The 24,924-nt window shown below is 41.1% G+C and overlaps 1 protein-coding gene across 3 annotated transcripts in view; it reads left to right on the forward strand.

The window, feature by feature from the left end:
- Positions 1 to 1,100: 1,100 nt before the first annotated feature.
- The window catches only part of DHX32 (DEAH-box helicase 32 (putative)), a 28,838-nt gene continuing 5,014 nt past the window's right edge, over positions 1,101 to 24,924 (forward strand). The window contains exons 1-7 of one of the 3 annotated variants that reach the window (XM_057408695.1): positions 1,101 to 2,115; positions 4,867 to 5,060; positions 6,312 to 6,684; positions 10,240 to 10,485; positions 12,870 to 12,969; positions 13,082 to 13,240; positions 23,960 to 24,151. In XM_057408695.1, the coding sequence (XP_057264678.1) occupies positions 1,846 to 2,115; positions 4,867 to 5,060; positions 6,312 to 6,684; positions 10,240 to 10,485; positions 12,870 to 12,969; positions 13,082 to 13,240; positions 23,960 to 24,151 (1,534 nt within the window). In that variant the 5' untranslated portion in view covers positions 1,101 to 1,845. The remainder of the gene's footprint in view (positions 2,116 to 4,866; positions 5,061 to 6,311; positions 6,685 to 10,239; positions 10,486 to 12,869; positions 12,970 to 13,081; positions 13,241 to 23,959; positions 24,152 to 24,924) is intronic. The other 2 variants (XM_057408694.1, XM_057408696.1) reach the window with 2 other exon arrangements.

Here is a 24,924-nt window from a genome sequence, read left to right on the forward strand (position 1 = left end):
AAGTAGAACACAGGATAATAGCAATTCACCTGTTTGTGTCATGTCATTTTGAGAAGAATTTCACAGAAGACATCCTCTGTAGGACTGCACTTTCAGTCCCCTCTTGACATTTATGCCCTGTTAAGGGATTTCAACCACATTTGAGAAAGGCAGAGACCTCAATGGCAGTTAACTTACAACAATAAATCAAGAAGGATGTAACACAGAATCAGATAAAACATTACATATTAAGGGATCCACCAAGGTCACTGGAAGGAGTGTTTTCCAAGTTCAGCTAAATGTGACCTAATTCAGTGTTACTGAGCATGAAAACCAGACTCCTGTCATCTTCACAGGTATTATAGAACCCTGGAATGGTTTGGGTTGGAAGGAACCTTAAAGCTCCAGTCCCCTGCCAGAGACAGGGACACCTTCCCTAGACCCATCAGGTACATCCCCATTGGTGGTTAATCCAGTGTGTATTTTGCAGTACCATAAGACTAGATAATGCGCAAGTAAGTCCCGTGGTCCTTTTGCCTTTCAGAAATGTTCCTCCAGAAGATCACATTTGGTTTTGGCCTTCAAACTGGTCAATCTGTCAGTCTTTGCTGCCAGCCACTCTAAGTGCCAAGAATCAGCCTGTTTTGTGAGCACCATGTAATTAGACTTATCTCATTTGGATTTAGATATCCAGACTGCTGAACAAAAGAGTTTCTCCTACTTCTTTTTGATGGTTTTCTATGCTGCTGTCATCAGAGAATTCATTAATAGCACTGCAGCCAATATGGTCCAAAGCTACGAAACAAGAAAAATCTGTAAGAAGAGGCAATAACTTTTATTATATTACTTAGTGCAGAAAAAGCTCGATAAAGAAAAAGCACACAAGTATTGTGCTCACAGTCTGTTCATCAAGACATGATCAGAGCCATTGTTCAAGAGGACATTTGCCTCTGGAACTAAAATAAACGACGTTATTCAATACTTGTGGTACAGCACAGATCAGTCAAGACTAGGAAACTATTTTGCTACTTTTGAGTCCTAAGTGTTGCAGTTACTTTACGTCAGTAGTTTTTTCTTCCCTCATCTTTCAAGGCCACTTCTGGTGCCCTTGAAGGGTTCGAATTGGCATCGCTCTGCGATGTTTGAATGTATTAAGTGTATTTCAGGTTTTTAATCGCAGCAGAAGCTGTTAAAATATTTCCAAGTAGAGTTGATAGAGGATATAAAATGACTCTTTACCACCCTGTCTTTCTAAAGCACCGCAAAGAACTTCAGATAAAGAGCGGCTGTTCCCAATGGACGCTTTCACGCAGCCGCCACCTCCCGATTTCACTGCACCCAGGAGTGAATGCCATTGTGCTGGGATTAGCTGGCCACGTTAACATCTCTGCAATCACAACAATCGCTCCAGAGCCTCCTATTCAAGCAGCCGGGAGTGATAAAGGTCAGGCTCAGCGTGCTCTTTCTCAATTATTCTCCAGCCTGGCCGAGCAGTAGCAGCCAAGAGCAAGCACACTGCCCAGTGCTCACGGGCTGGCTTGAACGTGCTGCTAGAGTGCAAAAGCTGCTCAGCTTCTCTTTAACATCTTTCAGTTTAATCATTGCTATTTTTAAGAGTTTGGATGATTGTTTAAAATCTATTTCCTCGGGGCTCATTTTGGTGATTGAACCACTTGAAGGGTGACAAACAGACCACAAAGGAGGCAGCTGGACTGAACTTTAAAACTGAAGAGCTGGGAAATACTAATCCTAGAGCAAGCAGAAATGGATTTCCACAGGTTTAGGGGGGCTGAATGATCAATCAGTGCACAAAGGACTCTTTCCATCACTAATGTGGTTTTGCTGGGAATAATATATGTAAGAAAAATGGAGGTTTTAAGCCTTTCTCCAGAGATCCACTGCTTCTCAGAATTGCTTGACTGCAGCGATGGTGATGAAGAGGAAATACTAGTATGTGGAGAAGATTTTGAGCTTAATCCTTTTGATGGCTTGCCTTACTCTTCCCGTTATTATAAACTCCTGAAAGAAAGAGAAGAACTCCCAGTATGGAAAGAGAAACAGACTTTTCTGGAAAGTTTGCTTCATAATCAAATTGTGATTGTGTCAGGACATGCTAAGACTGGCAAGAGCTCCCAGGTCAGTACAACACACTTGGCTGGGGGGGTGCGTTTAATTATTACTAGAACATTTAATGTTGCACGCTTACTATTATTATTTCACTGACATTACATATTTTGAAAACAGCAAAACCTTTTTGCCATGAATTCACTATTCACAGCTGTTGTCCTTTACTTGTATCAATATCTAGATTTATATTCTACTAGTAACTGCTTTCTGTTAGAAGTGGGCTATTGCTATGCTGAGTACAGTATGGTATTGCCCTACAAGAACCTCCAGTTAAGAGTTCAGCCACAGTGTATGTACATACTGAGTCCAGGAGTTCTCAGTGTAGAAAGAGATGTGCAGCCATTTGTTGTAATCTGAGGTATTAAGGCCAGAGAGGGAACGTGAACTACAGAAGGTGAACAAAGATTAATGTGGACAAAACCAGATTTAAAATATAAGAGCATGTATTTAAATAACGTCCTGCAAATTCTCACCAACAGTTGACACTGACTACATTTTTCCCTTACAAACCATTTTTATTTGGTTGATGATGTCTTCTGAGCTTAAGGGCAAGCTGAGCAGTGAAGAATGACATTTCTCAGGCTCGAATTGTCTGAAACAGTGTCATAAGCCACCAACAAAAATCTCAAACTACAACTTCTTTATTACTAAATACTAAACTTAGAAATCTCGACCCTCTTCTGAACACTAAAGACCAAATGCACTAACTACTATAGCTTAAAATTCAGAACCAAATACACACATAACCTGAGAAAAATCCTGTATAAAACATTATTGCATCTACCTGTATGTGCACTGTACATTTTTGCTCGGTGTACCACATCACATCTCAACTTGAAAACCTATCCAACACATGCTTTCAAGTGTAATACAGAATGTATCAGCTGAAATCCTTCCCGACTGAAATTACAGCTGTGTTTCCTTCAGAGAGGCCAAGGCTAAGTGTAAAATATTCAGGACTCACTGGTAAAATACTAATGCAACCTGAAATAAATCTTTCCTTCTACATTTGGCTGGGCACTATTTTGCTCATTTGGAGAATTTCCTTGCCTTCTCCTTAACAATGACAAGTCATAGAATCATAAATGATTCGGATTGGAAGGGACTTCAAACATCATCTAGTTCAACCCCCTTCCACAAGCAGAGATACCTTCCACCCTCATAGGAAAGAGATTCTTCCTAATGTCTAAACTTCTTAAGTGTAAGCTTGCCATTTTATCCTTTTTTTGCCCACCATCACCCTGAACCCCAAGTGGAAATTATCAACTCCGCAATGCCTGTCTTGGATTCAATACATATTCTTAATTAGAAAGTGTGTTTGGGTTCTGATTAATGCTAAATCAGGAAAGAAATACAGTGGATTTGCAGGCAGGTCATAAGAGAAGGTGAAAAAAGTCCTCATGGAATGAAGGACTGAAATCAGTACGGCTCCTTCACAGGGAGAAGTAATGGCCTTTCCCTCACTACAGCCAAGAGCAAATGCTTTTTCAGAGGATACACACTTTACAGAACTCAGGTTAAAAGACATCACTGAAGCCAAGATCTCAATTTACCCTAAACACACAAACAGCCACTAGGACTTATCAAGTTCTGCTGTAATAATATAGAACAACCTAAGTCTGTTACCATAGTAAGCAGAGAATTCTCAAGCGTTGTAAGTTGGAATACTGTTTATGAGTGGGATCAAGAGAAAACTTCCCTGCAGGTAAAGCTGCAGGATAACTACTGCTGCAGGGCATCTCATATCTGCCAGAGACTTTGTGCTGGACACTGCTAGAGATTACATATGGAACCAGAGACATCCATCTCACTGGAAATTCTGCATTCCTATAAAATGGATACACACCTATCTCATGCTGGGAATATTTTTTGGAGTGCAAAGTCTTCACCCCTTGTAATTGACTTTAATTTATACAAAACAAACTTTGTGTAACACTAAACTCCTTGCTAAGAAAGGGCAGCCATTTAAATCATCCTTAAACAAGTTTAACGCATTGCTGGCTAAGTTTTAGACATTTCTAGAAACATAAGTAGCTATAGAGAAATAAGTGATATGTGACTCATGCACTCAGGTTACGTATGTTGATTAAGTCAAGGATTTGAAACCTAATGCTTTCACTACAATAATATTTATAATGTCATTTTACTTTCTCTTGACACATTCGTATTTTCTAGTGTGGATTTTCTACTGTAACTATATAAGTTAGAGAGCCACTCTATGCATTTCTGGAGCAGCTCAGTTTAAGCTGTCTTTGCTTAGAGAGTAATTAATCCGAAGTTACATATATTTCCTATGGCATTTGTCAGTTTGAAATCCTCTTCTTCCCAGGACATGTTTCTCATGTCAAGCACCTGAATAGGATATGGCACAGGCAAATTTACTGCTGAGCCAGCTGAGAAACCCCCGATAACAACTGCACTAAGATTGCTGGATCCATCAGCAGATGCTTAAGGATGACACTGCCAGTGCTACGTGCTCCTCAGAGGCCAATTCTGTCCCTTCTGCTCTATATTCAAACTAATCTGAGTCCAGCTGAGAAATAAGAAATTCCCAGGAGAACCTCCTAGCCCGCGTCACTCCAACACTTGACTACGGAAGAAAGTCTAGGTCTTGACATGTATCAGGGCAGATCATTTCTGTTAAGTGCAGCAGTCACACAATGGGAGCTCAGGTTGTTCTAGTTCTGTCTACTTCTTTTGCATTACAGTCCCTGCTAAGCACATCAAATAGCAGATATATCTTTTCTTATTTATTCCCAGATCCCTCAGTGGTGTGCTGAGTACTGCCTCTCTGCCTGCTATCAACACGGTGCAGTTGTATGCACCCAGGTTCACAAGCAGACAGCGGTGCGGCTGGCGCTGCGCGTAGCTGATGAAATGGATGTCAATGTTGGCCATGAAGTGGGGTATTTCATCCCGTTTGAAAGCTGCTGCACAACAGAAACTATCCTGAGGTTTGTGCTTGGGTTTTAATTCAAACTAACCCATAGCTTAGAGCTGTTTGCAGCTGACAGCACTCCAGCCCTTCATTGCACTGCTCTACTAACGTGGTCGGGACAGACAACCTAACAATCATGGGGGAACACTGCTGCAGCTGCCAAAGATCTTTGCATACAGTATGAAAACAAAATAACCCCCCAACATTGCTTTGTAAAGTTGTGTCTAATATTGTAAAGTGCAGATACCGAAGATCTAGTGATGAATCATAAACTGTAAACGGCTTGAAGGAGGTATTCTGTGCTAAATTGTAGTAGAGATTTAGGTGGGCAAGGTTATTATCTGTGCAAATCTTCATTAAGCACCTCAGTAACCCCCGTATCATTCTACTTGTGTTTTCTCTATTTTCCAGGAGTCTTCATTGCCATAAGAGAACATGGGATAATCTATCACTAAGTAAAGCTGGAATTTAAAAAGTAACCAAAAATCACAGCTAGAGAAAGGTATATTCAGTAACAAGGGGGAAAAAAAAATCATTTAGGAGGATTTTTAAGAGATAAGAAATGCACTTCATATATTAAATACAGGCAGGTGACAGCAGCAATAGAGGGATTCAGAATTTTAGCTTCTCTGAAAGTTAGGAGATTCATTTTCCCTGCTTCCTTAATATGTCAGGCACAAACTCTAAGATCTAGGTCCTAAACCAGCCACTGATTACCAGTGGAGAAGAGGACACTCACCACTTCTGAAAGATCAGGTTCGACTGCTCTTCCTTTTGTGTGTCCTTTACGAACCACTCTGTAAACCTCATCGTGCAGCACATCTTCTTGCAGCTGCTCCTGATATGAAAGGGAAACAAATCCTATCCTCTCATGCATCGCAACCCGGTTCAAGAATCCAAAATCCTGCTGAGCAAGAGCAAAAAATATTAGAATTAAAACATTTTCAGTATCAGTGGGAATAAAAAGGATAAAGTGAGGAGAGCCTTACAGTGTGAGAATTATTTGGGTTGGAAGGGACCTTAAAGCTTACCTAGTTCTAACCCCTTGCCAGTGGCTGGGACATCTTCCATTAGACCAGGTAGCTCACATTTAAACACGTAGTTGAGACTGTGATAACATCTACAGAATAGACTCTCTGTTCTTAGCAAATCTTTCTTGTTGAACAGAAAGGACCAAACTGTCTCCAAGATCCTGAATTAATTTCTTACAGCCACATCCGGATATTCCAAGCAAGTTTGCACAGAGTTTTCTGTTTGTTTGTTACAGATACTGTACAGATGATATGCTACAAAGGGAAATGATGTCTACGCCTCTTCTGAACTATTACGGTGTTATCATCCTGGATGATGTGCATGAAAGAACTGTTGCAACAGATGCTCTACTTGCCCTCCTTAAAGATGTCTTGCTATCAAGACCAGAACTAAGGCTGGTAATACTCACTGCCCCTCACATGTCCAGCAAACTGCAACAATATTATGGCAGCATCCCCCTCATAAGAGTGGAAAGCAAACACCAAGCAGAGGTTGTCTACTCTTGCAGCATTCAGAAAGACCCCTTTCTGTCTGCACTAAGACTGCTCTTTGAGATACACCACTCAAAAGAGAAGGGAGACATTGTCGTCTTTCTGGCATGTGAACGAGTAAGTTATTAACCAATTCCAATATGTCCGATTTTAATCAGGAAATTATTTACATCTGTGTTTTTATAGGATCTATAATATCTTGATACCAGTATGGAAGACACCAGACACTGCCAGCAGGTTTTATCATTTCAGGTTTTTCCTACAAAGAAGTTATGGTATATATACCAGTGTATTATCTGTACAGAATACATTAATACAAAGAGCTATCAGATTTTCTGTAGCCTTAAGGAAACACCATCAACCTCCTGTGTGATAAAAAAAGCAGCAAAGTCAATATACAGGGACACGGGTACAGATGCAGGAGTTAATATATTGCAGCTATTCTGACATTGGGCATAAGGCACTTCATGTTATCCCTGTTCTGCAGGAAGGGACACGGGTCCAGTTTGTACAAATGTCCTTCTGCTCAGGAATGGTTTTACCTTACACGTGCCTACAAGGATTTTCCGTGTGTATTCTCCTTTATGGCTGCAAACTTCCCAACTATTTGTGTACACAACAGCAGGAGGCAAATATCACTTTGCTGCAGATGATCCAGGAATCTGCATGGGCTTGACTATTCTAAATAAGAGCATCCCTGAACCCCTAAAGACAGCACTGACACTCTAAATTCACTGCTGCCAGGTCTGCACAATCAGGTCCTTTATAGATGTCAAAGCAATCTGCCCATCAAGTATATATTTTAAGACTTAAAATTATGATAAATTTAACACTATTATCATTTATCTCTTGATAGTGATCTCCAGCCTTCCACTTTGTATTATTGAACCTGCTTTAGAACAACAAATTCACCTTAGCTCCAGTAGATAATGACTTTTCACAAGCAAAGATAAACTACCATAAACTACCCAGATACTATTGCTTTTCATTGCAAAGAGGGGGGTGGGTATGTAGCACTTGTAATAGTGTTAACAATCAATTGTAAACTTTATAGACACGAATTTTACAGCTGACGAACTAATACATTTTCTGTATCTGTTCCCCTGTTTAAAATAGGGGTAATGTTAGAGAGAAAACAGTCTTTCCACTTCAAAGAACTGGGAGGAAAGTTTTATTTCTGCTTCAACTGATGGGCAAATCCCCCACAATACTAAAATAATAATTCCTGTCTTGTTGTTTGTTAAGAGATTACATAGTTTTCTCTCTCACAAAGAATAGAACGCTCATTATGAACTGTTACCACACAGTTCACATCCCGTGCATTCCTGCTGAACTGTGATTTGAAGTTTCATTCCGCTAACGGCTCACTGTTCCCCAGCACTCAGCTGTCTTTTAAACTGAACAAAGATATGAATAAACTAAGAACATAGAATCATAGAATAGTTAGGGTTGGAAAGGACCTTAAGATCATCAAGTTCCAACCCCCCCTGCCATGGGCAGGGACACCTCACACTAAACCATATCGCCCAAGGCTCTGTCCAAGTTGGGCTTGAACACTGCCAGGGATGGAGCATTCACAGCCTCCCTGGGCAACCCATTCCAGTGCCTCACCACCCTCACAGGAAAGTTTCTTCCTTGGATCCAATCTAAACTTCCCTTGTTTCAGTTTGAACCCATTACCCCTTGTCCTATCACTACAGTCCCTAATGAAGAGTCCCTCCCCAGCATCCCTATAGACCCCCTTCACATACTGGAAGGCTGCTCTGAGGTCTCCACGCAGCCTTCTCTTCTCCAGGCTGAACAGCCCCAACTTCCTCAGCCTGTCTTCATACGGGAGGTGCTCCAGCCCCTGATCATCCCTGTGGCCTCCTCTGGACTTGTTCCAACAGTTCCATGTCCTTTTTATGTTGAGGACACCAGAACCGCACACAATGCTCCAGGTGAGGTCTCACAGGAGCAGAGTAAAGGGGCAGGATCACCTCCTTCGACCTGCTGGTCACGCTCCTTTTGATGCAGCCCAGGAGATTTATGCACTGTCTTGGTGCCAGCCTTGCTATTGGATGCCACTGTTGTTATAAAGATTTGTATAGAATCCTTTCAACCTATATATCTACTACAAATGTAGTCCCACCCTCAAACAGGAACTCAATCTGGTTTTTCAATTCTGAAAGATGTCTGCTAATAAAAATGCTTTTGAAGAAAAAAATCCCTTTCAAACTGCACAAGTCTATGAATGATTTCTGTATGCATTAAAATTAAATCATTCACCACATAAATTATTTTATATAAAAATACTAAAATGACCAAAAAAAAAAACAAAAACCTTCTACCATTCACATTTGACCTGTGAATTTTGTTTTAAAGGTGGTGTTCCATTATCACAGATTAGGGATATTACTAATAATTGGGGGTGAAAGGGGAAACCAACACAAACCAAATTGTAACCTTCACAATACTTATATCTTCTTAAATATACTAATTAAGGCAAAGTAGGGATGCTTCTGTATAGTCTGATCTTTTTATGTATTGTAATTTGACTAAGGAGATAATAGTAGCTTCCAAGTGACCCAAACTCAGGTTTCTGTCATTTCAGCCCTTCAGAGATGGGGAGAGAAGGGATTGGAGAGGGTTGGAGCAGGGATTTGCTGTGACCTGTTCTGATTCCAGGAGTGTCCATGCTCATCACACATTCACCAGCAGACCAAGTCAACCCATTATAGAATCATAGAATAGTTAGGGTCGGAAAGGACCTTAAGATCATCCAGTTCCAACCCCTGCCATGGGCAGGGACACCTCACACTAAGCCATATCACCCAAGGCTCTGTCCAACCTGGCCTTGAACACCACCAGGGATGGAGCATTCACAATTTTCCTGGGCAACCCATTCCAGTGCCTCACCACCCTCACAGTAAAGAACTTCCTCCTTATATCCAATCTAAACTTCCCCTGTTTCAGTTTTAACCCGTTACCCCTTGTCCTGTCACTACAGTCCCTAATGAAGAGTCCCTCCCCAGCATCCCTATAGCCCCCTTCAGATACTGGAAGGCTGCTATGAATCCCATTGCCTCGCTGGGGTGCACTATGCACATATAGAGAGCTGCCACTCAGGGCACCCCATGTACCTAACTTTGGTTAGGTACAGAAGATAAATCACTTTGGGCACACCAGTGTGGCACCTGACTAACTGCTACAGCATTGATCAGCCCTACACGCATACAAACTTGCACCAAACTCCTTGGCACTAAATCACTGATGTGGATGCATCCTATATGTCTATAGGTGTAAAGTTTAGTGCCTGTTTCATCATTTCGCAGCCTTGCTACTCTGGCACTGTGTTTGTAACATATCTATCTTCACCTGGAGGTTGGTTTGGATATGATTAAAGCTAGAGAAGACTATGTTTTAACTTGCAGAAGGAAAAAAGACATTTCATAAAACAGTTCAACTTTTCCCTGGTCTATGGTTAGGGGATACAGCCAGTAAATTCTCATACGTAGTTCTCTTCCCTTCCTTTTTTTCCTTTAATTATTAATCAGGTAAGATTTAAATGTTATAGTTTGATACATAGTTAAAATTAATTTTAGAATAAAAAAGTTGCTTTAAAATTAAATACTGAGATTTGTTTTTCATACTCACGAGGAAACTAAAATTGAATCTTTCTCCTGATTACAGGAAATAGAAAAAGCTCACCAAATGATCAGGCAGGAACAGTCCAATTTAAACCCTGACCTTGGAGAACTCATCCCAGTTCCTCTATACCCCATAAAACAAGACCTAATTCCCAAACCACACCAAGACAAGCAGAAAGCCTGCAAAAAGTACAGAAGGAAAGTGCTGCTCACCACAAGCTTTGGAGAGTCTCTGATTTGGATTAAAAACGTAACCTTTGTCATCGACGGCGGTGTGGGGACAAGGAAGGTTAGTTGAGTTAACCAGAATCAGTATGCCAAAATGAACTACGCATAATGTTTGTTTCAGGGTGGGGGAAAGGGAAATGTGCAGCTGATAGATAGAATCAAATGGTTTCTAGAGGACCAAATATTTCTCTGTTCTTTCATAAATGAGATTCTATCACATTTTTAACATTCAAGTCAACAAAATTGAAATCACCTTAATGGGCATCTCACAGAAAAAAAAAACAAGCAAGAAATCACAGTTACTTCCTAAATTCAGTGAGAAAGAAAAATTTCAGGTTTCTAAACCCCAATTAACCCTCCCAGCTGAAGCTGCCACTCATTTGGGCACCAAACCAATGACATTTCATTTGCAAACTATACCTCACCTTAATTTTGGCCAATCAGTCCTCATTATCTCTACAGTATCTTACAGATAGCCAAGAACCAATTGCGTTTTGCTCTATCTCTTGGCAGACTACCTGGTTTAATAGACTAACTTCATCCTTTGTTTAATAATTTAGTAATCAGTGTAGTGCCACAGCTCATTTAATATCAAGGGATGCTCACACAGGGAACCACTCCCTTTTCATGCTGTTTGTTCTCCTTGCAAACATGTGCTTCCATCCAAGTACCTCAAAACACTGCAATTGATCTTGATCTTTTACAGTTCATTTTAAGTGTTATAAGTGTGTCCTCAGTTCTTGTTTCCTACTCCATCCTAGGAAGGACTATTGCTGCTGTAAAAACAAGCTCTCTCGCTTCTTTCATTTATACAAAACTGATGTCCTAAAGAATGAGTTATTATGTAGGAGCAAGTCATTACTTAAATCAGAAAGCTGCACTACTACAGGCTTTGTAACTGTCCTATGTGTTTTGCTAGTCAAAATAAATATGCCAGTAATGGGCAAAAGAACCAATATAACAGAGTTTCATTATATAATCCAGAACGGAATCACCAAAATATAAGTTAAGTCTTCCTAAAATTCTGGATCAGGGATCATTAATCCCGATCAGCCTTGAAAGAAGTTCAGGAGAAGGCTTGGGAACTACCAGTACTTTCCATTTTCATTGCAAGAAATCAGTGCCTAACGCTGATAAATTAAAGGTTCTCATATGGGGGTTAAAAACTAACTCAGATTCAAGTAAAGGAAAAAAACTTGTCTTATACAAACAAAAGACTACAAGGGTTTCAATGAGACCATGCATAACTCCACTTACCTGTGAAACGACAGTCATCCTGAGTGATGGAAATGAATCTCACTTCCATGGTAACCTGAAGTCAAAAGTAAAATTCAGTGCTTCCAGTCTTCTGTGAATCAGAAATATGAAGCAATAGGAATAAATCAGTTTCAAGACAGTCCTGATGGACTTCAAATCAAATCACCTCTATCAGTTATGCAATTTTTACACTTTAATTCAATTAAATTAATTATGTCCTAACAGCTGAAATGTAGTCCCCTCACATTCATTCCTCAACAGGTCAAATTCACATCCAATCTATATGGATGTGGAAGTCAGTCGAACACAGAGGGACCAGGCAAAGTTTTGTGCAGAAGAAAATCCCACATAACTCTTGCAGCTGGGATTTATCATAAATTTATCTGTAGGAAAACAAATTTGTCCCCTGAAACACATTTTATCTTATTTATTAAAACCCTGATTAAAGTAGACAAAGTTGATTCAGATGGCATGACCAGATGCCTTATCCAGAAGTTATATTTCTATCCAGAATCATAGAATATTTTGGGTTGGAAGGGACCTTAAAGCTCCTCCAGCTCCAACCCCTGCCACGGGCAGGGACACCTTCCACTAGAGCAGCTTGCTCCAAGCCCCTGTGTCCAACCTGGCCTTGAACACTGCCAGGGATGGGGCAGCCACAGCTTCTCTGGGCAACCAGTTCTAATGTCTCACTTATGAACATCATGGTGGTCAGAATGATGACTGAATCAGCTCCTCAGTTTAATTACAATAAAGTACAATTAAGAAAAGAATAAAATGGGGCATTGTACATGTTTGATACAGTCCTCGTCTCCTGCACTGAAGTGACAGATTTCAGTATTGAGACAAAAATCTGGAGTAATGGAACAAAATGTTATCAGAATATGGAAGAAATATATTATCTTTTTTGATGCTATACATTTTGTGCTCTGGTAAGGTACATTTCTTCAGAAAAACACATTTACCTTTGAGTCTACTTACAGAGCTATCAAAAACTTAAGTGTCTATCGATTGATCAAAGTGCTGATTGCTCTCATTTCCAAGCCGGTGACATAGGCAGTATAAAAAGAAATAAACCTGTTACTATGCTTTCTGTAAAATGACTTAAACAAAAATTCAGTACAGACCATTCTTATTTTTGTAGTCTTCGCTTATTTATCTGATGCTTGATATCTCTTTCATTTAAAGGTGTACAATCCTAGAATCAGAGCAGACTCTGTTATAACGCAGCCCATCAGCAAAAGTCAAGCAGAGATGCATAAACAAATTCTGGGCATGTCTTCATCAGGTAGAATTATTAGCTCAAAATTTACATCCATTAGCTCAAACTATTCATAGAATCAATGCAAAGCAAAAAAAAAAAAAAAAAAATAAGGTGATTTTCCTGAAATCTTTTCCAGGAAAAATCTTCTGCTTGTACCCTGAAGAATTTACATACAAGGAAATGAAACCACATCTACCGGCCAAAATACAGGAATCAAACCTAAGGAGCATGGTGCTCTTCCTCAAGAGGATGGATATAGCAGGCTTTGGACACTGTGACTTCATAAGCAGGCCAGGTAATGATGTTGCACCAATTTTCCATGGTTTTATTATTACTTTTGCAGTTAAAGATTACTTTTTTCCTGTAATTCCCATTACTGTTCCTTACTGAAGGACTTGTAGCAACATTGCCACTGCTTTTACCACTTACCTGCTAGAACAGTACACAGTACCACAGTTGCACTTAGAAAAATGAACTGTTTGCTCAGGAAAAGGCCATAAAGTATCTGAACGGAATTGGAATGAAAAAACCTCAAATTTAAGAAAATCAATATTCCAAGTATCTTCTCATCGAGGTTTTGATATTATTTTCTTTGGACCAATAAAGAAAATTTGTGTCCCGTTGTACAAAGCCTCATACAGATATCTAAGAAAATACATTCCTTTAATCAAAAGTTGACAACACAAATAAACTACTGCTGTTACCTAGGAGATACACTTGGAGGAAATCAGCTTTCTTCTTATCCTCCAGCATCTCCCACCTCATACTGACAATAAGCTGTTACTTAGGGACAATATTGCTTGTAACATAAACCCGAATAAACTTTCAATGTTAGACAGAGAATAATATGTTGAATGTTGAGAGGAGAATGTGAAGAAAGTGGTTGCTTATTTTCTTCATTTTTCTGAGTTAATATTTCAGGGCTTTTCCTATAGTAAGGTATTCTCCTCTGTTCTGACCTACCACAAAACCTAAGCACCATTGCAAGCCCTGCTGTTGATTTGAAGCCCATTAAAGCGAAGGGAAGAGCACTGATTTCACTGGTTTCATGTGACCTATTGCTGCCTTCATTTATGATGATTTTCCAGTGCAAATAGGAATAATCCTTATATTATCCTTCCTTTCCTCATCTACATACACGAAATTAGAATGATCGCTTGTCTTCTACATGTTGTGCACTGCAATTACCGATATAGAGTTTAATTCCTGCTGTTGTGATAGATTGTAAGTGGAATTTTTAAGTAGAATTTATTCCACTTTTCCCTGTCTCCCTGTTTAGCAGAAACATTCCCAAAAGAAATGTGAAAATACGTTGCCGGTCTGAGTGGTAACTAATCCATGATGATGAGGATCAGAGTAAATGGGCCTTGTGAGTGTCACCTCCTGTATTGAATTTCGGAAACCTTCATGGAAAATGGTTGTGGAATACAGTTGGCTTCCACTCAAATGCATAAAGTGTGCTACTAAATGAAAGAAAATATATTTTAAGATGCAGTGCTTTTATTGGATAAAGAAGGTTGTTCTTTAGAATGAATTAGTGAAGTTACATTAGGAAAAGCATTTGGTGGTTTTGGATTTAGAAGCATAGAATAGTTCGGGTTGGAAAGGACCTTAAGATCATCCAGGTCCAATGCCCCTGCCATGGGCAGGGACACCTCACACTAAACCATGGCACCCAAGGCTTCATCCAACCTGGCCTTGAACACCACCAGGGATGGAGCATTCACAGCTTCTCTGGGCAACCCATTCCAGTGCCTCAGCACCCTACCAAGAAAGAATTTCCTCCTTATATCCTATCTAAACTTCCCCTGTTTCAGTTTTAACTTTAAGTTTAAAGGCACAATGGAGGCAGTTGGCATTCAGAGAGAATGAAATGTTAGAGGCACTTGAGGATTTCACAGATGTAGGAATTCTCTCTGTATTTTTGAGATAATGCAGCTGAAGAAAGCATCTTGCTGACACGGACAAAACTGTAAAGACATATGAAAGCACCAGCTTTACTTGGATGGACATCAGATATGAGAAAGCTTTTGCTAACCAAATCAAAAGTGTAAGGTCAGGGTACTGTAAAGTGTGAGGAATTATTGAAACAATGTGAGGAAAGTTAGACAAAGTGCTTGAACAAAAAGTCCCACAAACACTGTAGGGGCTCCACAGAAAGGAGATGAGAAAGTACCCAGTTTCCTGCTCTTCTCCCCGTCTTCAGGCCCCACACCATTAAACATTTGAAAGTGTCTAGTACAACTCTTCCTTTATCCCAGGAGAGATCACATATGGGCTTTCCTTGCCTTGGGACTTCCTTTTTCCCACTTCCAAGCAGGCAACTTCTTCCCTCCTAACACTTAAGCTCTATCCCTACCCCAGTTCTCCAGAGATGACCATAAAGCTCACACTATCAGAATACACAGTTTGAAGTACCTGGTGTGAAACAGGTTTGAAAGAAACAGGAATGCTGAAGCAAGCGAATTCATAAGGGGAGTTAGTTATTGTACTAGGCCAACTTACAGAACTCAAAACACATTTCAAGCTTTCAAGCACATAAAACCTCCTTTTGGACTCTTCAACCTCCCAAGAGCTCTGGCCCAAGGATCTCAGCCAGGGAAAGCCCAGGTTTTCTCATGCTGCGCTGAGATGGACCCAACCTGCTGCACACACTCAGTGGTGCACTGGTCTCCAGGGGCTAAAGCACAACATCCTCCAGCAGAAGCAGAGACTGACCCTAAAGTCACACCATGAAGCCCCTGCTGCCCAGCTCTGGTACCCAGTTAAAGGGTAGCCCTGAAGTTTTTCTTTGCTAGTCGTAAGGTCAAATAGATGTTACACCTTTCTGAATTGTGTACTGCAGGAGTATTGCAGAGGAGGCAAAGACAAGAGCTTTCAGAGGAGGAAAGCATCCTCTCTCGAGCAAGAGATTTCAGCTTTCCAAAAGGCTTCATTATCTTTGCTGCAGTCAGCTTAATTGCACAAGCCTTCTTTAACCTGATGAAAAAGACTGAGGAAGGGTCTCCGAGATGGTATACAGACCTAACTGAAACAGATGAGCAACCGAGCTCACAAAACAAGCACGGTGGCTTTTCTGACCCTAAGAAAACTCTTGGGCAGAACAGTTCATACTCACATTTACCACCAAGGTATACAAAGCCAATTTGCCTACTCTCAACCAAACATGGCACAAGATCAGCTGGACCAGAAAAAAAAACCCCACAAACAAGCAAACAAGGCTTTCTGTGTGCTCTGGTTTGACCTGGCCTAACACCAAGTGCTGTTCAGAGCATACAGATAATAAAACACCACAAATTATCCTTTCTGTTTCTCACCAGCACAGCTTGTCCTGGGCTTGCCTATTCCGTATCTCTTTGCCTCCTTGGACTTCATTTCCCTATGAGTAGAGGGTGTAAACGCGTTGCAGCCTGCCCCACGTGCCACACATCCCACAGGCTTTCCTATGCTATGGTAACCCAGTATTTAAAGTGTGGCCACAAAGAAGATGAGACTCCCTTTACACAGAGAGTCCCATGGAAAAGATGAGGGGTGATGGGCACAAGTTACTCCTGGGGAGATTCCAACTGGACACAAGAGGAAAATTCCTCACAATGAGAACAACCAATGACTGGACAGTGTTAAGATCTGGCTGAACAAGGTGCTGGGGTATCTAGTGTAGGTCGTGCTTTGCCTAGACAGGTTGGACCAGATGATCCTTGAGGTCCCTTCAGCCTGGTTTCTATGACTCTGTGCACTGTTTCTGCTCAGCAAACATTCTCAAGTTCTCTTTGCATTGAAACAGGTGGAGAATTTGGGGTTTTCTTTTAACCCAAGTTGAATTTCTCCTAAGCAAACTACTGTCTTCACTGAGATGACAGTCACATATGGCCATGCACAAGTGAGCAAACATACCTGAAGTACACTGAAATTCATAGCAAGAATCCAAAGGGAAATGTACTTCGCGGTCCGTTCCCTGCACATGAAGGAGCGAACACACAGCAGATAAGTAAAGAAACAAAACTCACATCAGTAAAACATTTTCTTTCTGCTCAGCAACAGTGTCCATGAGGGGTTTTCCCTGATGCTCTTTGAGGAAAAACAAAAGCCTGGGTTAACTCTGACTCACGACAGCATTATGCAAGCAACAGACGTGTCAGGCTTACAGCTGCTGTGTTTAATTCACGCTATCATCGAGATGAGTAAATGCAGCAGCCCTGTTCCCCTTTTCAGGATACATGAGCCATAGGAAACGTATTTGGCTCTGCAGTTCTGAAGAGCATTATTCGAATTCCTGTGCCACTGCCATCAGGATGTGGTTAAGTTTTTATCAGTTAATCAGCCACGTCTTTACTGTGTGATATAATGGGACAAAAGAGCTCTTTTCCCCTGGATGGCAGCAACATTTTGTGGTTTTGTAAATCACTGGAAAAGTCCTTATTTTAACTATGAAAATCAGTACAAGGATGAAGCCATGGAAAAATTCTGTAAGAAATCAAGGTGAAGGCAGTTTGCAGATTCTGCATTTGTGCAGATTTATCCTGCACAATTTTCAGCTTAAACTATCAGTGGATGGTCATGGGTACCGTGACATTTGAGAGCTATGCTATTATAACGCCACTGAGAACAATATCCATAATAACAACAGTTGTACAAACAGGTATAACTTCAAATGGTTTCAGCAACAAAAGTCATTTGTGTATTTGTTCATTAGAAACAGACTGTCAAAGACAGAAACTCAATGTGCTGTGTAAGATCTGCTCACCAGAGATCAAGGCAGATTTAGTATCTTAAGTTCACTTGTTGATTCTGTGATGTTTTAATTTCTCAATTTAGTGCATTAAAGTGTAATATGTATCTCCCAATGAAAGGCTCTTTAATAGCATGGACATGGACGTACTTCATAGTCTGTACTGCACAAATTAGTGGAAAAGCATAAAAGGACTTGAATGAGATAAGAAACAGACAGCAAATATCCCTCAGGAAGCAAACTATAGGCTGGACACCCTGCCCTTTAGCAACAGTCCCATATCCATGCGACGAGGGGCATCAGGAATGGGAATCAGGGCAGCATGTATAGCGCAGTAGCTGAGCACATACCACACTCAACATAGCCAATTGGTTAGAACAGGGCACTGGTACCATAAAGGGCATCCCTAAACTGAGAAGGGGTAGCCCAGTGCTGTTAAAGCTGGACTCTCAAGTCATTTATAAAGAGCAATAAAAGAAACCAAACTGATTAAAAATATCTTTTATGCCATTTTATAATAATCTTTAAATGTCAAGGCCAGGTTGGACACAGGGGCTTGGAGCAACCTGCTCTAGTGGAAGGCGTCCCTGCCTATGGCAGCGGTTGGAACTGGATGAGCTTCCAACTCCGTTCCAACACCACAACCCATTCTGTGATTCTATGATGAATGTAAAGACTGCAAAGAAAAGTAATTTTTAATGATCAACGATAATGTCAAAGAATGGTTATAGAATTGGTGGCTTCAGAGCATGACAGACTCCTAAAAACCCTACCTCAGAAGATATGGCGGGGGGGGAAAGGAGAATCGAGATGAAATCTGCGCACAGAAGCTGGTCCTTGCAGAATGAAAACCTTTGGCACTCAATTTCTCCATATCTTCAGTTTGCTATCCATGCAGCAGTGTTAAAACACAGTAACAGAATAAGCCATTCCCCTTACTTTGGCAGTTCTTCAAGCTGTTAAGCCTAACAGAAGCTGGAAAAAACTGTGGTTTGCCAGGCAGTGAATCAGCTCTTTAAAGACAACATCCTTTCACCTGACATTCATGTCAGCTTGAACTTTATAACAGTTATTTCTCTGGAAAGCAAAGATCCATCAAAGAGAAGGTATTTTACAAACTCAACATTTTCATAAGGTAGGAGACCAGAACACAGGACCTATAGACCTATGTATAGCACAATGCAGTGGTTGAATGGATTATTAAAAAACATGGAATTCATGATCATAGAATCATAGAATAGTTAGGGTTGGAAAGGACCTTAAGATCATCCAGTTCCAACCCCCCTGCTATGGCCAGGGACACCTCACACTAAACCATATCACCCAAGGTTTCATCCAACCTGGCCTTGAACACTGCCGGGGATGGAGCATTCACAACCTCCCTGGACAACCCATTCCAGTGCCTCACCACCCTCACAGGAAAGAATTTCCTCCTTAGATCCAATCTAAACTTCCCCTGTTTAAGTTTTAACCCATTACCCCTTGTCCTGTCACTACAGTCCCTAATGAAGAGTCCCTCCCCAGCATCCCTATAGGCCCCCTTCAGATACTGGAAGCTGCTCTGAGGTCTCCACGCAGCCTTCTCTTCTCCAGGCTGAACAGCCCCAACTTCCTCAGCCTGTCTTCATACAGGAGGTGCTCCAGCCCCTGATCATCCTCGTGGCCTCCTCTGGACTTGTTCCAACAGTTCCATGTCCTTTTTATGCTGAGGACACCAGAACTGCACACAATGCTCCAGGTGAGGTCTCACAAGAGCAGAGCAGAGGGGCAGGATCACCTCCTTCGACCTGCTGGTCACGCTCCTTTTGATGCAGCCCAGGATACGGTTGCTTTCTGGGCTGCGAGCGCACACTGAAGCCAGCTCATGTTCATGATCTCCAATCCCTGTCTCCAATATTCACGTATTACAGAACTTTGGTCAAAGTCACTGAATCCCTTGGTTCCTTATGCACCAAGAATAGTACTTCTGTATTTATTTTATGACACCTTAAGCACTTCAATTTCAGCCATGTAGGATGTGTTACTGGAAAGAATAAAGGCGCAGCTACCTGCAGAAACATAGCTGTCATGTCAAAGTTACAAGGAACTGTGAAATGAAGAGTATCATTTTAAATCAGCTTGAAACTCTCAGATAAACGATTTGAGCCCTAAAATTTAGTTACATATTTGCTTTAGTAAGCCTCAGAATGACCAAGAGTAGGATGTGTATATAGAAACTGGTTGGGTTCCCTGAAACAAGTCCAGAGCAGCCCAGTCTTAACCAGCCAAAGAACACAGGCAAGGGAAAGAATATCAGATAAGAAGATACCTTTTAAACTCCCAGGGATGTGACAGTTTCTTGTTGAAAGCATAGGATGCATCTTCAAAGCTTGGTTTTAACTCTGCTCCCATGAAAGCAACAGTCAATTCGCAAAGCCCTCTATGGCAGCAGTAGCTGGCGTTGACAAAAACACCTGAAAATGATGATGCTTGCTAGAAATCATTATAGGAGAATACAGGTTTCTGTTATTTAAAGAAGAGCTTTTCCCACCTAAATATTTGCACTACTTTTGTTTTATCACAGTTTTGATTTAAATAGGAACGATACCATAAAGAACTCTCAAATGAGCGCTTGCTGCTCTTACAATGCCTTTTTATTGACCTAGTCCCTCAAAAACACAGACCCATACTTGAAAGCTCTATTTCTTTGTTACTGCTCCTTCACCTGCTCTAATCTTGCTTTACTATCTTGTCCTTTCTACCACAATAAAACACCAGGAGTCTTCTTTTCCTTTTCTTTATAACACTCACAGCAAACTAGGGAAGTAATTTGTGCTTATAAATCTCAAGGCAACCAACTCTAGGGCATAAACACGCAAATTACTGATGCTATCAGGGGACTGAAATCGGCTGCCATATAACCATCTATTTTGTGAGTTCTAGCACAAACCACTCTGTTGGTTTCTGGAAATTAGCTTCCCATGATTTCCTAGTAATTACTCTATGTCTGAATGACTGTTCTTAATCTCCCTGTATTTTCACTCACCGATACGCATTTCCTGTCACTGACTCTTATTCTTCATCAGCTGTTACTTTTAATTCCTTTAAACTCCCTCAGCATTTTCTTCTCAGATGCCTTAGTTTTGGCAAGGGCTCACCTTTTATCCCACTAAACCTCGTGTGCATGGTAACGTTCTCTCTAGACAAAAACCCCGCATGCTGTGCAGGCAGAGATATAAACTCTAATAATGAAATGAAGCAGATCCACAGTTGTAACAGGAATTTACAGACTCCTGCGAGAATTTAGCCGAAAACTAATAGGAAGTGTTTCAAAATCAAGTGAAGTCACAACACTAATAGATTTACACACTGGAGAAGCTCTGGAGAAGCTCATATAAGGAGAATTAACAAACTGTCTTTTCCCTTCACATTAGTACAAGGGCCTGCAGGGACAGGCCAAGGGGAATGGCTTTAACCTGCCAGAGGGGAGACTGAGATGAGCTCTTAGGCAGAAGCTCTTCCCTGTGAGGGTGCTGAGGCGCTGGCACAGGGTGCCCAGAGAAGCTGTGGCTGCCCCATCCCTGGCAGTGTTCAAGGCCAGGTTGGACACAGGGGCTTGGAGCAAGCTGCTCGAGTGGAAGGTGTCCCTGCCCGTGGCAGGGGTTGGAGCTGGGTGAGACTTAAGGTTCCTTCGAACACAAACCAGGCTGGGAGTCTGTGAAAAGGGTTAAAACCAGCAGGTCCTTCCTTGCTTCCCATTTACTTTTGTATTGATTTCATTATAAGTAGTCAATTACAGAGTGATGGCAACAGACTGCCAGTTCACTGCCAACAAAGGAAAAACCCAAACTCAAGACTCCCTTGCAGGAAAGCAGAGTGCCTGAAGCATGGCGTTATGGTTAAATGTGACCTACCAGCTCCTTACAGGCTTGATTTGCTTTTCATCTTCGTGATGCTGGAGTAGCCTGCCAAAGAGAGGCTCCCTTTCATAATTAGCTCAAGCAAGAACTTCTTCCTAGCCCTACGCTAATGAAGATACAAGAACAAACACGCACCCTGCCTGGGGGGATAGCTGTGGCTGTGGTTTGATTTTTTGTTATTAGACTTTTTGGACAGTAATATGCAAACTGAAGCAGTCCACAGAAGCCTGTAAGATTGCCAGCGCAGTCAGTAGTATCCCCAGTGCTGGGTATGACAGGCTGGGGATGAAGCCAAGTCCCGCTGTAGTGGAATTTTTGCTACCAATTTCAATACTAGAATTTAACTTGTTAAGAGAAAATATCCAACAGTTCCTGAAACTGGAATAAGGAGAAAGTTGCTGCAGTGATAGGAGAGCAGTTATGAATTTAAATGAGCTGGCACCCCTTGAAAATATTGACCATTACAATGAGAACTGGCATAGAAATCTACCTTTAGAAAGAGCTGGGAGGAAAGAGCCTTCACACTTCAAGAGTTCCCAAGCTTCAATCAATGTCTTCCATGCTGTAGCTACACTTCCAAGAGTGTAGGCTTGACAACTTCTACTCAGCTTTCAGGTTCACCCTCTGTAGTCCCAGGCCTGCAGCTACCATGGTTGTACATAAAGCTCTTCTATGCTTGTTTTGCCAAAGGGACCTACTTCCATCAACAACATATTTCATACAGACCTTCTCAAGTTCTCATTTTAAGTACTGATTCGCTTAATCCTGTCCTTTCAGACATGTTTTCTTATCATGCAATTGTGAAGGAATGTTCTTTCAGTAGAACAAAGTGTTGCTGAGAAAACACGTCAATTAATTCCTTTCAAAATCTGAAGAAAAATCATAGAATAAGGCTTCACTTTCTTCTGGCACCATTTACCAAAAGAAAAAGCAGTCATTAACAGTAAAGGGCTAGGGGATACAATAAGCTGATTCTGTCTGCAACTGCTTCAGATGCAGCAAAGCACAAAACAGTGGGAAAAAGATGGTAAAGGTGAAATTCAGGAAGATGCTTAATGAGAAAGAAGAGTGTCAAACTCCTTTGTTATTTACTCCCATCCAGTTGAGAGATTCAGAAGAGCTATTACAAATGCCATCTTTTGGCGTACTGAGAAACATCTGATGAGATGCAATGGTGGCTGATTAAAAACCCGTATTCATGTCTGTGTGTATAAGCCATTTTCTTCAAATCTTGTTGATTTCATTCACCCTCATCCGTGAAAGAGGAAGAAAATACTATGACTTATGGACTCATAGAATAAACTAAATATACCATTGATCAAAACTGAATCAATTGCACAATTAACTGAATTCATTGCTGGTACTCCAGCAGTCTTTAGAAAAAGCACACGTGGACCACTTTATCCTGAAAGCTCAGTGTTCAACGTGTGCAGAAGATCTCCCTACTCAATACTCCTGGCAGGCCTCTACTTGGGTTTATCTAACATCTAAGATACAAACCTCATCACTTCAGTCTTCATTCTCCTCTGCTCAGACGCCCACCTTTAACTCATGATTTCCTTTATGTTTGCCTCTGTTCAGTGTCTCTTACTCATGCTCCCTGCACGTTGCGTGGCCCAAATTCATTTATTTCCTACTTTTTACCCAAATTAGTCTCTCAGCCTACCTAATTATTTTCCTGTATTCACTCAGTGTTTTTTCTGCCTCACTGTTCTCACTTCTACCTATGGATCTTGTAAGAAAGTTATAACCTATAATAAGGGAAAATGGAACATTGAATTTTATGCAGTGAGAAAGTACAGCTGGGGAGAGATTGTCTTTTACTATGTCCCCATTTTTTTTCTGATATCATGAGAAACTCTGTAAACCAATAATAACTACAAAAAGGCAACCAAGTGAACTCCAGACACCTGCAAGAACAATGAGACAGCTACAAGTGCTGCAAATGGCTGTCTTCTGGATATAATCCTCTTTCCTAGAGCTGTTGTGTATCCCTCAGCCCCCCTCAAATGCGACCACCCCTCTTTAAAAGGAATGAGCATGCACACACAGAAATACCTGGAGAATGCCAATAGTGGGAGGAGGTTTTGACATGGGGTGCAAGTATCCACTGCTGTGTCTGACTTCAGACAGAACCTGCTCTGACACAAAGAAGACCAACAAAGTTATTTGCAGCCCTATAATTGTTACCCCTTATTTTCTTCCTCCAATTCCCATCCCATTCATGTCATTTATTACTTTTCATCTCGCTCATTGTCAAATGATAGAAGCTGACTTTATCATTTTCACACAGGAATTACACAGCTGAAAAACTGCAATGAGAATTCGGCCCCTCATTCATATGCAGTCGTTCTCAAGGATTTAAATGATCTTTCCTTTTCATCAGCTCCTGAAAGCCTGATGCAGGCTCTGGAAGACCTCGATTATCTTGCAGCCCTGGATAATGATGGAAACCTCTCTGAATTTGGAATTATTATGTCGGAATTTCCTCTGGATCCACAGCTGTCAAAGTCAATTCTGGCTTCATGTGAATTTGAGTGTGTTGATGAAATGCTCACCATCGCGGCCATGGTAACAGGTAAATCACATCTTACTGCTTGGCTTGTGTCCCCTTCATACAAGCGCAAGCCAAAGACTAACTTCTGTTATTCACATCCTGCTTATTTCAAGTAAATTAATATCTTTGGCTGTTTAAGTCTTGACTTTAAGCATGCATTGTAAAGCAAGTAATGAATTTATATGTAGCACACCATTTCCATGCTCTGGCTGCCCCATTAGCTTCCAGCCATCTGTCAGAAAGCACAACATCCCTTCAAAATGAACCTTCTTATCTCATATTCATGTACATTTGCTACTGACTAGAGCAGCAAATTAGAGGAAGTTCTAATGATGAACACCATTGAACTGTTGACCCACAAAGAATTACTTTGTGATCTTGTTTCTTCACATCAGATATTTTATACAAATAACACAACTTTAAGCATCCGTACCATTCCTTCCTGATGGATCCTGTGCTCTTACACTGTGAGACAAACCAGCTGGCCCCAAAGGCTGCGCACATGAAGTCTGGGTAGGGTTGTTATCTATAGAGCTTTCCATTAGATGTGAGAGAGCTTTCAAACCAACACATAAACCCCAGATATTTATTACTTACTCATTGTGCAAATGCTGCCATTGAAATCTTAATACATCAAAGATGCAGAAAATCAAAGATTTTAGGATAACTGAGAGGACAATGGCTCCAGAAATTCAAACAGCAAATAATGATGGTGACCTCTTGGCATCCCAGCAGACAGTGCAGGACAGCGCAGAATCCCAGCCTGCTTTGTGTTGGAAGGGACCTTAAAGCCC

This window comes from Pezoporus wallicus, unplaced genomic scaffold (assembly GCF_028554395.1).
Source record: "Pezoporus wallicus isolate ANWC-B61680 ecotype Strahan unplaced genomic scaffold, APGP_CSIRO_Pwel_v1 contig_13954, whole genome shotgun sequence".
In the NCBI taxonomy this organism is placed as follows: Eukaryota; Metazoa; Chordata; class Aves; order Psittaciformes; family Psittacidae; genus Pezoporus; species Pezoporus wallicus.